The 17,536-nt window shown below is 40.7% G+C and overlaps 1 protein-coding gene across 1 annotated transcript; it reads left to right on the top strand.

Annotated features, from left to right (window-relative positions):
* The first annotated feature begins 6,195 nt into the window (after positions 1 to 6,195).
* Lim1 (LIM homeobox 1) lies at positions 6,196 to 17,469 on the top strand. The gene is made up of 7 exons (XM_065316781.1): positions 6,196 to 6,524; positions 7,857 to 8,052; positions 11,201 to 11,415; positions 13,595 to 13,746; positions 13,806 to 14,075; positions 16,464 to 16,749; positions 16,810 to 17,469. The coding sequence occupies exons 2-7, from the start codon at positions 7,880 to 7,882 to the stop codon at positions 17,046 to 17,048; spliced, it is 1,335 nt and encodes a 444-aa protein (XP_065172853.1). The 5' UTR covers positions 6,196 to 6,524; positions 7,857 to 7,879; the 3' UTR covers positions 17,049 to 17,469.
* Positions 17,470 to 17,536: the final 67 nt, after the last annotated feature.

Below are 17,536 nucleotides of genomic sequence, written 5' to 3' on the forward strand. Positions count from 1 at the left end.
ATATTAAAATTACGAAATATATCGGCATTATTTTACTGCTTTATTTTTTCAAACCCGAAGAAAACGCATGCATTCATGCCGCAATCATTTTTCAATGCCACATACGAGTACCTACGTAAAGTCAAACATTCAGGCACAACAAAGAAAATTGTCTGTAACGTTCGGGTAATTAAAAATGCTCACAATTAGTGGGAATAAATATCAGCGGTGGTCAGTTGCTAAGCCAAGAGGTGACAGTTTAAAGCGCAGCGAGCTTAACGATTTACGAGGCACAGGGGGGCGGCAAGTTGACCAGTATTATCAAGTCAACACATTGTGCAAGGTTTTTTGATTTTCTGCTTTGTTTTCCACTCTAGGCGAGTAATGATAACACATTCTGGGTGGTGAAATACATTTCGATGTTGCCTGCCGACGCATCCAGCTGAGAAGAACTTGTTGGCGTTGTTTCCACACCGTCATCGTCAGACAAACCGCCTCTTTCGGCTCCCAGCACAATACGCGGCGCAATACGCAAGTCATACCGGCGTAAAATTCAAAAATCTTCAAAGTGAACTAGTTTTCGAATGTTTGTGGCCCGAATTTGATGAGTTTTTCACTTGTGACGTAATAATTTATGAAAATGACACTGCTCTTGACCTTTTGTGGAAGACAAACGATGGCAGCGGACGTAACGCGTGTTCGTACACCTTCGCTGGGCCCTTTTTGTCGGTGCGCGCAGGTATATCGCGCCAGCCCCCGTCGAGATGTTGATAGATTGATTCGCCTTTTTTTCGATTTTTTACAATCAAGTGTTTTCTACAGATTTTTCTCATTAATGTTTCACGATTAGTCATTTGTGTTGTGTTGTGCCCTTTGTGCGCCATGCTACCGCCACCAAAATAACGCCGATGATAAATGGCACGAATTTTTCACGCACCATAAATAAATTCAAGGGTTGAAATCGAAACAGGTGGAGGGCACACATAGCGAAAATAGCTTATCAGATTATGGTGGGTATTAACTAGCTGACTTTGGATTCTTTTGTGGTTTAAAGTGAAATCAAAAGAGTTTACGGTAAATTTTTGGCGAGATTGCAGAAATTATGATTTTTGCTTTTTTTTGCAGCAACTTTGATAGCGAATATCTTGGAAACTAAAAGAGATAGAGGGCAGCGGATTGAAAATTATTAATCTACAGAAAATTCTCTATAAAATATAAAAATATCTCAACATAATATAAAATGGATCGCAAATTATAAATAAAAACCCAAAAAAAATGCAAAAAATGCATGAAATTTTGAAATATATTCATAAAATGTTTATAACTCTCTGAAAAATTAACTTATTTTAATTCTGTAAACACTAGCTGATACTCAATTAAATTGTTTATAAAATAACGCAATAACCAATCATTTATCTCCAAAACCCAAAAAGTTATCGCGATTTTTCCAAACACATAACTAACTAATATTTTCAACCTAGTAAAAATAGCTTATCAAACATCGCGTACATATTAGCCATAGCCATCTTAAGTAGTTAACATTGAAATGAAAAAAGTATACGGAGCGTATCCTGCGTGATTGAGCATTGTGTTGAAGTGTGCCTTTTAATTATGAGCGCGATTAATTAGAATTTCGCTTTCACGCCATGCCAGCAACAACAAACACGGCGCGCAATCGGCCCGATTTTGTTTAATCACATATCCAAATACCGAATGCGAAATCCCGAAACAAAAATAGGTAGGTTATATCGCACACACGTTTGATGTTTTTACGAGGCTTCGGAAACCTGTCGTGCATCGTGGAGACACCTAAACTCTTTTTTAACTCGCGCCGCGATCGAATTATAAACACACAAAGACCGGCCCGATGGGAATACATCCGCCCTGGACCTTTGTGCGCACTCCAGGGAGCCGGCGGATTCTAGCCCTCGACACAAGTTCAACACAAATATACCAATAGGGTAGGAAGAGGGGGACTTATCTAGACTAGCGCGGAGACAAAATGTGTTGCGAAAACCCCCCGAGACCCGTGCTAAAAAATATCGTATATAGGATATTCGATTCAAGACCAAGATGAAGATGATACGAATGAATCTGTCCTTGAAAATAATGTGTAATTGTGTTTGTAGTTGCACATGCGCGTCCCGCGGGAATTTCATTGTCGCAGGGGTTGAACACAATTAATCACACCCCTGTAATACTCGCTGGCGCGCAGGAGTGAATTTAGTGTTTTGTAAATTAGCTCAAAATACACGAGGAGTGTGAGGTGTAAAGTTGTGTGTCCGCCCCCCGCGGCGGCGGCGCGCTGGACGCCCCGCCGGGCCGACAAAAGGACCTCGAGGCGCACCGTGGCGCTCGCGTGGAGGCGAAGAAACTCGCGATGCCGCGCGGTCGGGGCGCCATTACCGCCGCATGCGGTCGCCGCAATCAGAAACACATCACACACGCCGAAGAACAACCGAACGAAATGCAAAAATATAAATAATCTTAACTCAACTCCAACCAAGGGTAGTAGGTAGGTACACAAATATGTGATAATTTCCGGGGTTGGATGTTGTATCGATATGCTTCGTCGCCGGCGACAACTAATTAACCACCGAGTGACAAACGATGTGATTTGTCACCGGGATAAGTATCATGTGACAAACACGTGTAGAGACACATTGGTATTTTAATTTAGTTGTCAACATGTTGTGAATTGGAATGGGAATGACTTCGTTTTTGGTTATGTTATGTGATTTTGATTTATAATCGATTTATGCTTCGCTAATTCGTTGGTTGTGACATGTGCGCGGCGTGTCACCCCTGTGTGTGTTTCGCGAACATGTGCGGATGTCCCGTGGCGTGTCCCAGCGTGACTCTTAGGGTAGGTTAAGTCAGTTTATCGGCGCGCTTAACTCGTCCAGCCCTCTTCCTGTCCGGAATGTGCACGTAACCCGTAATTACGCGTTGGATTTTTATTAATTTTTAGATTACAACCCATCGAGGGTAGGTCCTGATGGTATTCATTCATAATTTTGTACGAAAGTTTTTGGTTTTTGATACCTGGTGTGGTGATGGTGCTTTCTCCGCAATTACTGTGGCTAGATGGCTGCTGTTGTCGATGGTAATAATCGGAAATGTTTAAGTGCGCGCGCGGTGTGCGTATCGGCAACATTTGGACATCGCGGACGTGCTCGCGAGAAGAGCACGTCCCCGACCGCCGACCGGACACACCCCAAGTCATTACCGCCGATGATTTACCGACCTATAATTATTGCTATTATAATAAATGTTTATCGGGAAGCAACTATCATCCCCAAGGTTGAAAAAATTCAAACATGATAAAATTATCTCACACATGACCACATACAGGGTGATACAATGTAGAAATTACCGAAAATGCACAAATTTGTCTTAAAAAAACCACAATTATTCAAATTTTGCTTCCAAAAAAGAAGAAAAAAAAGTTAAACTCAACTCTGACGTCATTTCCCACATCATGAGACACAAATATTAAGTTAGGTTAAGTTCTGGTACTCATAGGCAACCCACTTAACACAAAAATCCTATTTTTCTATTAATTATGATTCCATCACACCCTCCTATTGTTAATGAAGTATTATTAAGTGCTAATTACTTAATTAATCCATGCGCACTAGAATTATTTTATAATTCATTCATTCATTCATCCAACTCGACAGGATATGCAAATGATGCGTCCCGCATACATGTGTACACCACACACATTAAAACCAAAGCTAAGAAGATTTAAAGAAAATAAATGTCTCTTTATAAACTGCGATTGAGTAAACTGTAAACATGTGCGTTACGCGTAATTAAATCACCATCAATTAACCGCACACACACACACAGCAACTGAAAATATGCATTACTTACATGATTAAACGCGACTTGCGATATTATTTGATATTATTATAAATAGTGAGGTTATGTTACGGATATTCATCATCATTAACAAGCGCGTTGTAGTTGGCTGGCCGGTACGCCGCATAACGACCGAAAAAAGCAATTAAATTAAGACTTTCGAGGGCCTCCCGAAATAATTAAATTTAAAAATTTCAAAACAAAGCCCGTGTGGAAGACGCATCCTAATTACCATAATAATTAAAGGGGGGCCACGGCAGTTTTCATTCAACTTTCACAGTCATACCTATGGATGGTACCTATTCAAATTTTTCTGCTTCGTTTTTTCGTTCTGGCGTGGTTGTTAATTTTTGTTCCCATGTTATCGCCGGTGTGATCTTTCGGTGTGCCTATTGGCATGTGGGCAATGTGGGCAGCCACCACTAGGGCTTCATTCATTTTTCACGTGGCTGCGAGCCGCGAGCCGCGATGGAGGCGCGTTTTATGTAGATGTAGATAATGACGAAGAGGAACAACAAGAGCCGAGAACTTGTTCTTCGGCTACCACATAATGATTGCTTCGTGCAACGACGGCCACTGTACAACAACAACAAGAGATGCGAGGAGCAGTGTACAATAGGAGTACCATCAAGTCAAAAGTGCAAGATTTTCAGCCCAAGGCGCACAGAAAAGTATTTGCTATGTGACGTCAAAGTTGAGTAAAGAAAATGGGAAAAATTGACGAAAATGACGGAATGTGACGTCAGAATTGAGTAAAATCCGAGAAGAAGTTTAACGAGGATGTTCCCTGAGTATTTATGTGTTGTATGACGTCACTATTGAGTTAGAAAATGTAGAAAAACGTAAATTAATACAAAAAATAAAAAAATAATAAAATAATACTTGTCAAAGTTGAGTTGTTGATTCCACATGAATTTTATGTTCCATAAATAGTTAATTTTTGGGCAATAAAATCAATCATCGCGTGATATAAACAAAAGTTGATGATTTCCGTTCAATTAAAGGCTGGCTCGCGTAGTTTCCGCGTGTTTTGGTTTATTTGGTAAAGTGTGTGGCGCGCGTCTTGAGACGCATCTCGAGCGTAACAGATTTTTTGGTCGCCGCCGACCGCCGACGTGTCATCAACTCGTAAACGCCGAGCGATTCGTCACTTTCGTTTCAATTACTACGCCACATTTATTATAATTATACCCAAGACAACACAAAACGCAAAATATGACAACTGCCTGTATTTCGGGTGCGTGCGACGACTATTTCGCGATCGAGTGCTCACCCCTTGATGTCACGCGGGGGTGGCCAGGATAACATGTGATTAGTTACGCCAATTTTTATGTTGTCTTGCGATTTATTGTGGACGTAGGTTGGGTTTTTTGAGTTAAGTCACTTGCGCATGCACATTCCTGCGGCGTCGTAAAATCTCGCGCAAAGGCAACTTAAAACAAGCGAAGCATTCAAACACGCCAGGAATGCGCGCGCTTGGTGTGATGAATGTGTCTGACTTGACTTAAGTCAGAAATGACATTTACATAAAAATAACAAGATAAGCCCGCTTCCAAAAAGTGACTTAAGTAATCGCATAACCAGGTAGAGGGTTACAAGTTGGCTTAACTGAAATCCAGCTTAACTCGTTAGTTAGCTACCCTGTGGGTGGGTGGTGGTTGGGCTCCGATGCCGACAAGCAAATGCGACGTGAAATTAGCTCGTAATCGAAGCGCGAGTGTTGAAATGTTGGCGCTGATCAATCAAAAAGGCGCAAGAATTATGAACGTGACTACCTTCTCGCACTTGGGGGGTGATCCAGGAAGGTGTCGCGCGTAACTAATCACCAATAGCGAATACTGCGTCTCATTTGCGCAGAACAATTGAATTGGAAGACCCACCACTATGGTCACACCGACATTCAACACCCATGGCCCAAGGAATGCGTTTGTTTCAAATCGGGATCGGCGGGTACACGACCTGGGAGGGCAAATCGTAGAAATTCGTATTTTTCTACTCCTGCATTCACCTGTTTGCGGGGCGCGCTGGTTTTTCGCTACCCCTTGTTGTGTTTTATGAAATGCCGAGCTTCTGCTTGGGCTTCTGGCGAGCACACGAAGATAAGCATCGCCCCGATGGCTACCAGAAGCTATTCCGGTGGGCGTGACATCACCATCAAGCTCACGGATTGGCGCGAGTTGGATCGGCGCGTTGTTTTCTGGGCGGCAGTGGGGACGATCGATGGGCACTCACACACAACCGATGGTTGTATATACGTATGGGTTTGTAGGTGTGGGTTTGAGAAGGACGAGGAGGAAGGCAAATGTGCCGGGGACCCTCCTCTGGCCTCCGGCTCGTGAGACGGGACGGGCAGTCGCAATCCAAGCACCGTCGCACGCGCACGCCGGACCACGTCATTTTTTCCCATTGCTATACACTACCCTGGATAAGATAAGATCAGCGAACGTGAACAGAGTGGCTATTGCAAAGTGTCGCGAGTGTTTTAACAGACTGTGGACTCTTTTCGATTGTTCTTGGAATAGTGTTGGAGGTACGCGTTCGCGTCTTAAAGCTGGCGGCCTTTTTGGAGAACGGGCCAGCCTGCCAGCCAGTCGGGGCCCTCACGCTGCGGGCCGGATTAGCCCATGTGCCCCTCGGGCCCAATTCGGCGTATATTCAACATTCGGCACACAACATAGGTAAAAATTATTTGCGCATGTTTTAAACTCCGATATCTTGCAAAGTAAAAGTCATAGGGTTATGAACAAGGCATCAGAAGAAAGACGATTAAATTGGCTTTCAGATAAAGTATTCCCCAAAAGAATAGTTTATAGGGTGTTTAAATTATGATAATTCAAAGATTTTGTAGTTTTTTTTGGGAGAAAAATTGACAAAACTACAAAAACATTAAATATCTTTATAAAATATTCTCTAAAACTATTCAAGTTGTATATAAAATTAAAGCTAAGAAAATTCTCTTTAATTTAGTAGTAGACCCAAAGAAATTACTTTAAAAACAAATAAATTACAAGCAAATGAAATTGCTCAATATTTTTTGCTATAAAATTCAACACCTAAAATTTAAATTAAACTCAATTTAAGCATTGATACTCCCAAAAACCCTATCAAAACTATACACGTAATGAAAGCTAATTAAATAATCTATCATCTGATGCTTTGTTGATGATCCTAACATTAAAATTGTGCCCGCTACACGCGTCCAAACCGAATGCAAATTTGTCCCGTCCGATATCTTGCCGTCGGCTGCCGCTGGAAACTGTTGCTCTCTCGCGTCATGACTTAAGTACCACGCTGTATTCGTGGCTAAACCAGTTTGTAAGCTAGCCGCTCTTATGCACTCATCGACCTTCCAAATCCGAGATTTGAGCGCATGCGTGTAATTTGTTTGTTGCATCTGCTTTGGTTTAATAAAGATGTGTCCCTGGGTCGTTAGCGCGCATTTTCGTAGATGGTAAATGCGGCGTGATAGCGAAAAACAAAAGCGTCGCGGAATACATGCGTGTCGGCCGCCGCCGTTCGCGATTTGCGCCGCCATTGTTCGATCGCACTTGAAGCGTGCGTTAATTGCGTCACGCGTCGCGAATTTAACGGCCGCCGCATTATGAGTTTACAATATCCCGGCGGGATTAAATTTTCCGAAACTCGCGAAAAGATGCACGCGAAATTGCAAGATTTATTACGCTAGGGAGGCGGCGGCGTTTAGCGCAGCAAATATTCAAAGCACCAGACGACTCCGGTGCGGTTAAAAATTCATCGCGGCCCGCGGGGGCAAAGCTTGTGCCTTTTTTTTTTCTTTTGGGAAAATAATTAATCATTGTCATGCGCATGCGCGTCGCGGTCATTTTTCATCCGTCTTCGGGTATGATTGCCTTGAGCGAATCAAGTTCACTAAATTATAGTTGTCCGTCAAGGGTGTGATTAAATGGTAGCCGCGGCCGATGTCGTTCGAGGGCATTTTCCACCCAGCGCCTTCTGTTTAATAATATCTGTGGATTGTTGGTGGGTTGCAGGTCGGTGCGAGCCAGCCGCCGGTATGCTGATATCGTGCGCCGGCTGCGAGAAGCCCATCCTGGACAAGTTCCTGCTGAACGTCCTGGAGCGGACGTGGCACAACGACTGCGTGCGCTGCTTCGACTGTCATTCGATGCTCACGGACAAGTGCTTCACGAGAGAGGGAAAACTATTCTGCAGGACTGACTTTTTCAGGTAATTATATCCAAATTTAATTTGCAATATCTTCCAAAGTAAAAATCCCAGGATAACCAGCAAAACATACTTTAAAAGATGCTTAAATTGACTGTCTTTTGGTAGGTATTTGAATATTGTAATGTTTAAGGTGTTAAAGTTATAGGTTTTCCAAAGAAAAATGTTAATTTATCGGTGATAATTTGTATGATTACAAAATACACTAATTATCAGTAGGAAGTTATACTTTAAATAAGATAAAAAATATATAAAATAAAAGGGGAGAAAATTTCCTATCAAATAGTTGTAATCCTCAAGAAATTGCATAATTATTGATTGATTTATCGACTAATTAAAGTGCATAACAAGCGCGCACATCTGGCTTCTACTATATGTAATTGTAAATATTCACAGTTTACTTTAAACTCCTAAATATCTCAAGAAATATTTATCCGAGGATAATCGACAAAACATACCATGAAAGCTGATTAAATTGGCTTTCTTTTAGTCTTTAGTAGAATATTTCATTATATAGGGTACTAAAGTAATAAGCATGCAAAGATGAATCTTAATTTATTGAAGGAATATTTGCATAATTAGAAAAAACACTAATTATCTCTAATAAATGCCACTTTAAATGAAATAAAAGTTATATAAAATGAAAGCTTAAAAAATTTGCTATAAAATGATTTTAGGTCTGAGAATATTAGACAATTATTGATTAATTTAGAGACTAATTAAAATGCATAACATTTAGTGATGTTAAACACTCAACATTCGTAATTGCAAGAGGTCATACTACATTTCAAACAGAAATATCTCTTAAAGTAAAAGTCTGAAGATAACGAGTAAAACACGCTAAGAAAGATACTTAAATTGGCTTTCTTTTACACTTTATCCGAATATTCTCATGTACAGGGTCGCCAAGTTATAAGCTTTCAAAGAAAATAAAAATTTTAATAAGTAAAAATATGCAGCATCTTAAAAATTCTAATTATCTTAATGAAGCATAATTTCAATCTTGATAAAAATTATATCAAACAAAACCTGAGAAAATTTCCTACAAAATGAGTATATTCTCGAAATAATAGTAAAAAATTGACTAGTTAAAATCTACAATTAAAGTTAACTAATAAACTCCACACTCCAAAAACTATTCCAACCCTCCCCTTTCAACACCTAATCAAAAATAATTCTATATCATTTGATGTCACCTCAATAAATAACATATAATTAAACCCTACCAACCATATTTTTTTAATTGCCAGGGCGTGAATCGTGCCCGAAATGAGATAAATAACAAAATCAAACAGGCGCACACATAATTGTCACCAGAGGGTAGGAACCAAAAAAAAAACACACTCACGCGTATTTTTTCCCTCCACATGCATTTTTGTCAATTTAATTAATTTCGGTTTGTTTTGGTCATAAATTCCGTCAATTTTCACACGACAATCAAATTCTTTTATTCCTCATTCGCTTGCTGCGCGTTGTGTGAGCGAGCGGTGTAAATTTATCGTCACGAATTTAAGTGCGTCCGCTCGAAGTTTATTTATGCATCGAAATATAAATAATGCCGGTGTTTCATGTCGAAAGAAGCCAGCCAGGCAGCAGGCACCAGCCAACCGACGGTGCGCGTTTTCGCCCATGGGCGTTCAACTGGTAAATTTATGCTCACAACAAGATTATAGACAACATTTTTCATTTGCGTCATTATCACCCAAAAAATAAACCAAAAATACTCGAATTTATTTAAAGTTAGATTTTAGGTTAGTTATTGAGTATTTTGTGGTTATGTTTAGTTGATTTGTTGATTGACGCTGAAGAATACGTGATACACACGCGATGCACGCAACAACAACGTCAGCCCGCTATAAAACGTGATTTACGACGAATATTAATGACAAAATTAATTAACATGATCAGTAATTAAATAAGTACGTACACACGCACTGGATTTTCTAACCTAAAATTGTTTTTTTTTCTTGCTGTGTCGTTGCGATTTTTAAAAGTTTACGACTCGTAAAAATTCCGTCTGAAAAAGTAATGTTGCGTTAAGTCTGCAGCCATAAATACGTTGTAGGTAGACTGTGGAGGTGATGTTAGGTTTTGTTTTGCGTTTTTCGCATGGGTAAAGTGTTAATAATTGTTTGTTTCGTGTTGAATTACGTTTAATTGCCGACGAATATCGAATCGAAGTTGTGTGTTAACTTGCGCGACCTCAATCAACCCTCCAGCCACCCCCGGTTAATCGCCGGTGGACAGGTGTGTGCCTTCGTCATGCGCACATCAACACCTTTCAACAATTAAATAATGTTTGTGTTTATTTACTTAGATGCGGGGATAATTCAATCTAAACAGGGAAATATTTTATATCAAAATGTTGCGCAAAAAGAATAACACATATTTTAAACTTGAATATCTTCAAAAGTAATAATTGCAGGATAATGAACAAAACACCTATGAAAAGATAGTTAAATTAGCTTTCTTTTAGATTTTAGCAGGTAGATTTATCATATAGGGTGTAAAAGTTATACGCCTTTAAACAAAATATAATTTTTTTTTAAGAAAAACGGACAAAACTCTAAAAAAACTAATTATCCTCAAGAAGAATTATTTAAAACTAACTAATTTATATACCATATTAAAGCTATGAAAATTATCTGTACTTTGCTGGTACTTTCAAAAAAATCGCCTTAAAAACAAATAAATTACAAGCAAATAAACTTGTCAAATATTTTGGATAGAAAATGCAATGTAAACACTGCAAACATTTGTTATAAAAATGTTTTCCTCCTGTTTTTCTCTAATAAACCCAAACTCTTCCCGTTTTCCTCTTACGCCGCCTCCCGCTGATGTTGATGTTGATGTTCTGGAGGGTTTTGTGCGTTTCCGATTCGATTTCCTCCCCATTTCGCACCGTAGGCAACCCTCTAACCATGGGGGAATCTCCTCAAGTCGCGAAGGGTGCCACCGACAAAGTAAACGCTTCTATTATAGAATAATCGAAATTTATAAGGGCTCACAAGCCATTTCTACCCCCTAGCGCTAACCGTTTACGCACCAGCCCCGAAATTAACTAAATTTGCTCGTTTTTTGTTTCATATTCGCCCCGGACAACAATTTGTGCTCTAAAAAAACTGTGTGTGCTCGTTGCTAATAAAAATAGACGTTATGGGACAAAGTGCGGCGGTTGTGGACAAGGTATCTCACCCTCGGACCTGGTGCGCAAGGCGCGCGACAAAGTGTTCCACCTGAACTGCTTCACGTGTCTGGTGTGCCGTAAACAACTGAGCACCGGCGAGGAGCTCTACGTCCTCGACGACAACAAATTCATCTGCAAGAACGACTACGAAGCCGGCAACAAAGTCGCCATCCATCACGGTGAGTAGTGTGTGATTGGTTGCCGCTGTGCGCACCCGCCATCTATATAAACGTGTATGCACGTGTCGATCTCATATTTCGCGTGATTGCCAGGCTATTAATACGCGCGCAAAACGTAAGACGAGCTTGTGATCGTCGTGTGTGGTCTCACGCATCGATATAGGCACCTATTATTTCCTAAACATGGAAATTCGCAGAAAACTAGCAGTTTTTTTTTTCTTTCGTATTTTTTTTGTTTTTTGTGCGTTATTTGATGAATTTGAATGTTTTGAAAGTTTTGGTTATGCGCGATGTGTGGATGTGTGTGTGTGTTGTTGGCGTACACGTAACGAATCGTGCGCGAGACGAAAGAGTCCTGCGACGCGCCGTCGTTTCCCACCGTGAAATTGCTTTTTAATCGAAGTTTTAAACAAACGTGCTTACTCACCGCCGCCGCGGCTGCCGCTACCTTTCTTTCTTCGGCCGAAATAAACTTGGCTTATCATCATCATCACAACAAGCTGCAAAAACATTCCGAGGGGTTCAATCGAGTGTTGTTGGATGTTATTGTATGAAACTGTTACCCCGTGAGATGATGGCGGGTCGAGATGTTTGCCAAACATGCCGCGTTGTTATTACAAAGGGATGCCACCCCTGTGGTCGGGATCGGCGTGCGCAATGCATACGAAATATCTCTACCAACGAGCAGAGATCAGCCAGAGATCATCGTTTTTCGATTTTCAATTTTGAATTTAGGAAAAAATAGGGTTACAGTTGGAATTTTTAAATTTTTAAAAGTATATTATATGCGTAATTAGTTTAGCTTTCATTTGATGTATTTATCATTGATGTCGAGTTAATATTATCGGAGATATTCAAGATTTTTCAAAAGACAAACTTAATTTAATTCTGTTTTAGTTATTTTCAATTTACTCAAAAACTATAAAATATTTTTCCATGAAACAAACATTATTTTATACTCTGTATATTTATACAACTACCCCCAAAGTTTAATGTTAATATCTCTGTTAGTTTCTGCATAAACAACAAAAAACTTTTGCGTCGCTAGAAATGTTGCAACTTGCGCTACGTTTGATTGCACTCGACCTTCATGCAAATAATCCGCACCTTTTATTTTCTCAAGTCAATCATTCGCGGCGAGTTTTTATTATTTATAACAACCTTCACGCTCCAGCACAAACATTTCGCGTAAATTTGGCGCCCCTCGTGCGTTGTTAACCTTATAAATACATCTGCATAATGTAGTGGCGTTTTTACACGAATACACGCCGGGGGCGGTTGTCGAGAGTCTCGGCCCGATGGTGGCGGTTGCTAGGGGCGGGCGCAGCGATCAAAATCGCATCTCGTTTCAATTTCGCTGCGCAAACATTCCGCCCTTCCCCACAGGGGTGGTTTTTACATCTCTTCCCCCTAAAGGCAGCCGAATATTATTTGCGGATACATTTTCTCAAGTCGCACTGAATTCTTTTCGCATTTTTTTTAGTTTTCAGAAAAGAAATTAGCATAAAACGCGCATTAATCAACCAGAAAAAAATAAAAATATAAACATAAAAGTTTTGTTTTAATGCCTAAGAGTAAATTTGTAGTGTTTGCAGAGGTATTATGCTGTTTGTGCAAGTAATATCCGCAAACTAAGGGTTGAGGGTTGTCCGTAAGGGTAGTGGTCAAGTGTCTACAAATGCTTAACTTTCACCCTCGATTGTATAATGGTAGAAAATGGTATAATGTTCAATAATTTCGTGAATATCGATGATTTATTACCGATTATATGTGATTAAGTATCATCATACTCCGGCCCCGACCGAAAAAAGGGTAAATTACTCTCAAATTATATCAACAAGCATCGTCCCAGGTACCCCATGTGTAATTATTGAGTGTTATTATCTCTCCTACGTGCTTTAGTTTTAAATATTTTTGCGCGAAATATCCGTCGCCGCATGACGCCATTTTTTTATTCTTCTTCTACTCAAAGGTGCGCTATGAGAACCCCAATTAGTAAAGCGGTCCCGCTGGGAAACAAGCCATTATGAAACATCCTGTATGCGTGTGTGTGTGTGTGTAACATAAATATATTTTGAGGTGGATTTCTTGTCAGACAGTTTTGAAAAGTTGAAAACTTGTCATTTGCATATTAAAGGCATAACTTATTTTTAAACTGTGCGTTATTTTTCGGGTATAGATTCAGGCTCGGAAGACGAAGAAGATGATGATAATAGTACAGGTTCATCGGTTATGAAACACCACCCTCTGCATAGTGGGTTGCCGCCCATGGGCGCCGAAACCAACAACAATTCACTCTCACATTCGGACATTGGCAGCTCAATAGGCCAGGTAATGATCTAACCTCTAAATATTTTTAATCTAACCTATAAAAATATTGATGTGATTAGTTTGGTTGTCTACAGGATTCGAAAACGGGGCAAGAAGACTCGGAAGATCAGAATTCGCTGGATGGTGATCCGGAGGCGAGAGACGCGCAGGCTGAGAACAAGTCGCCGGATGATAACAGCGCGGGGGCGAAGCGCCGAGGGCCGCGGACGACCATCAAAGCGAAGCAGCTGGAGATCCTCAAGACGGCCTTCTCGCAAACGCCGAAACCCACACGCCACATTCGCGAGCAATTGGCGAAGGAGACAGGCCTCGCGATGCGGGTCATACAGGTACGGATCTTTTTCGGATTTAGCACGGTCGTTTCGCTAAGCAGGCGTTAAGCAATGTACAATAGAATGCACGCGGTAGATGGCGCCAGTGTGCGTTAGTCACGCCGGCGCAAACGTGTCGCTGACTTAATGATTTACGACCACAATATATATATATAGAAGTGTAATGACAAAATATTTTCCGATCTTTTTTTCTTTTCTTTTTTCTCTTTGCGCGTTGAGTTTTATTTTATTTTTTTGAAGGAAAAATATCAAAGGCGCACGCCGTTATTACTATTATTAACATATGCGAGCGTATGCACGACGTTTAACACCCATAACACCTGAATGAATAAAATATTTATAAAGTCGTAAAACGCGTATTAAAAATCATATTTATGTGCCGACTGAGACTGCGCGCGCCCGTGTGGTGATATAATAAAATAAGTCAAATATTCTCAACGCCGGCCAGGTAAATCCGGTCGATACGCTTTGGGAGTTTATCTCGGTCTCTTCTTTCGCCTGTGTGATGTCCAGCTTTTTGTTTGTGATTGTGAAACTTTTACGAGCGGATTTAAAAACTAGTTAGGTGGGTAGGCAACCAATATAACCTCAATAATGTCGGATGTAAGTTGTTGCAATTTTGGCGACATGTGCGTAACGATTACCCGCTGGTTGATGGTAATTGCTAATATCAAGAGGGGAAGTAGTAAATTACACGGTATGCACCCCCTAAGCGATGCACCCTCGGCCCGCTTGTGGTTATAGTGCCAATCGGCCGAGAATTGCCCAAATTATTGTAATTTCGACTCACATTAAATCTCAACAATGAAAAATTATAGTTTTAGGCTGTAGTGTACTTACATTCGATGATTACACCACCCAACACTTGATTTTTATTGTTTATAGATGTTTATTTTGTTGTAACATTCACTAAACTGCAAAAACTAACCAACTGGAGGTTATGTGTAGTACTGATTGTCACCACCGTGCGCTGCAACATGTTAATACGTCATCATCGGGTTAGATCGGTGGATGTGTATAATATAGGCAACTTACATTGCTTATTAAAGCAACAAATAATTTTTTGAATTTTGAATTTTGTTCTAATATTGCCGCCGTCGCGTTGTGACACATTGTTAAACATGGTGTATACATGGTTGCGTTTAAAATATGAACATGTGCGGTTACCACCCACTAGCATCCCTTTCGCAAATGTTACAATTTCATCTCCGCAGGGGTGCTGTATAACAGTATAACAGTATAACCCCCGTGGGGGCACTTTCTTTGACCTCACCGCCTTCGCCGCCTGCCTGTTATGATGTAGGCATAACCACACTTTTTCTCTTTCCTCTGTTTTATCGTTTTTTACTCCATTTTGGTCATTCGATATTAGTCCAGTTAACTAATAATAACTAGCAAGTTATTAGTCTCGTCTTGCGGCGGGCGTGTCGGGTTAAATTTTACTACCATACTTGCACGCCGCGGAATTTTATGCTCTATAAAAACCATCTCGCGCTAAATATTTATTGCGAGCTTCCTGGAACCAGCGCCACATAAAATGCAGCGCGCGCGCGCGCGAGGCTCGTTTTTTCCGTGATTTTTTGTGCATTTATTAAAACATATTTAGGTTTGTGAGGATTGTGAGACGTTTATGATGTTTACGAGATGCGAGCGGGTTTTGAAGGTACCTATGTCTTTCGGGCCGCGTTTGAGGGCGCTCAGCGTGCGCGCCACCCGCTAGGTGATATTACAAGATGTTCCCATATTTACAACTTCGGCGGCCTTTCATTTCGGCCTGCAACACAAAAAATAACGATACATAATTCATAACCTTTGGAAATACATGAAATTTCAATAAATTCTGCATTAAAATTAAAACATTTGTATAAATGATCAATTTTGTGCCATTTTTCGAAAATTTTTGGGTAAAATTGGCAGATGGTTGCTAGAAAACAGCGAATTTTGTTCCCTGCGTGGGCGTGCACACCCTATACAATGATTAATTGTTGCCGGGGCCTCAGAACGTCGACCCAAACTTCATTTTTCATTGTTTTTTTTCTTCAACAAGTCAAACTCATAACTTACGTTTACCGGAGCGATGCCTATGGGAAAATGGTGCGCGTCTCATGCCCGAGTCTAACCAGAAGGTGTTATTAATGTTTAAACCATAAAGAATCACATTCTCCCTTGCATCATTTCGAAAATAAGATGCAAAGGCGAATAATAACAATAATCGCCGTAATGGCTGTGGGTAATCATCGGCATCTGGACGTGACGTGCGTCCGTCGATGCGAAACCGAACGGAGGCCATGCAGAAACCACAAAACACAGAAAAAAACAAAACATAACCCTTTCCGAGGTGTTAAAAACTATGATATGGGAATTAAGATGAAGTTTTCTTTGCAGGTGTGGTTCCAGAATAAAAGAAGCAAAGAGCGTCGCCTGAAGCAGTTGACGTCGATGGGTCGCGGACCGTTTTTCGGCTCAACGCGAAAGATGCGCGGGTTTCCGATGAACCTCTCACCGGGTGGCCTCGATGACGGCCCCGGTGGATTTCCGTACTTTGCTGATGGTAAATTTGAGTTTGGTTATGGTGGTCCGCCATTTCATCCGCACGACGGGCCTTATTTCCCTGGAATGCCTGGACATCCGGTTGGGCCTGGTGGTCCCCCGATGAATTTCCCTCCTGGAGGTAATAAATAATCTAAGCAATTATCAAAAACAAAAATAATTAAATTTTGATGCACCTTAGGTCCAATGGAACATGGTCCTCTGCCCATGGGTAGTGATTTCGTGGGAATGCCTTCCGAACAGGGTTTCCTCCCGCAAGGAGGTCCCCAAGGCCCTGATGGTCTCATGGGTGGTGGGGGTAATGGTCCCGGAGGTGGTGGAGGTGGTGGAGGCGGCAATCGTGGCGGGTCACCTGAATTCATGTCGCCTGGTAGTTTTGCCGATAACCCTCAACAGCTGAACGAAGGACTGGTGTGGTAGCTAGCGAAGGCCCTTGCCAAGAGGGCTAGGGAACACTGAATCGCAACAAAGAGCACGAAATGCACAAACAAATTCCATTCGATTGTACATAAACGTTAGGCTTTGGTTCGTTGATTCACACACACACACTTGTTTATTGTTTCATTATCGGCGCGATTTTGTTCTCTTTTTCGAAATGATCGAATACGTTATTTATTTATAATTAAATGTAAATAGCAGATGCTAAGCGAAAATAAATAAATGCATTTGATTAATTATAATGCAGGTGCGCGAAGAAAAACGCACGCGGACGACAAATTATTTGTAAATATTATAATATATTATACATAGATAGATTGCGAAACCTAACATTGTCTCTGTATATTGTTAAATAATAGCTGTGCCCTATATCTTAAGTAAATATTACTTAACTATAAACAAATTGACTTTTACTTCACTTCCTAATCCTTATTATTGAAAAAAAATCAAGAAAAACGCCGTTTGATGTC

The sequence above is a fragment of the Atheta coriaria genome, unplaced genomic scaffold (assembly GCF_025399875.1).
Source record: "Atheta coriaria isolate IRGN ID8LTWV9N9 unplaced genomic scaffold, Caltech_Dcor_3.1 hic_scaffold_2_pilon, whole genome shotgun sequence".
Taxonomy (NCBI): Eukaryota; Metazoa; Arthropoda; class Insecta; order Coleoptera; family Staphylinidae; genus Dalotia; species Dalotia coriaria.

Bases quoted from the DNA above. Each gene is read 5' to 3' on its own strand.
- Lim1 (XM_065316781.1), top strand. From the start codon at position 7,880: ATGCTGATATCGTGCGCCGGCTGCGAGAAGCCCATCCTGGACAAGTTC. The intron at 13,747-13,805 runs GTAATGATCTAA...TGATGTGATTAG, and splicing joins TTGGCAGCTCAATAGGCCAG to TTTGGTTGTCTACAGGATTC. The intron at 14,076-16,463 runs GTACGGATCTTT...TTTTCTTTGCAG, and splicing joins TCGCGATGCGGGTCATACAG to GTGTGGTTCCAGAATAAAAG.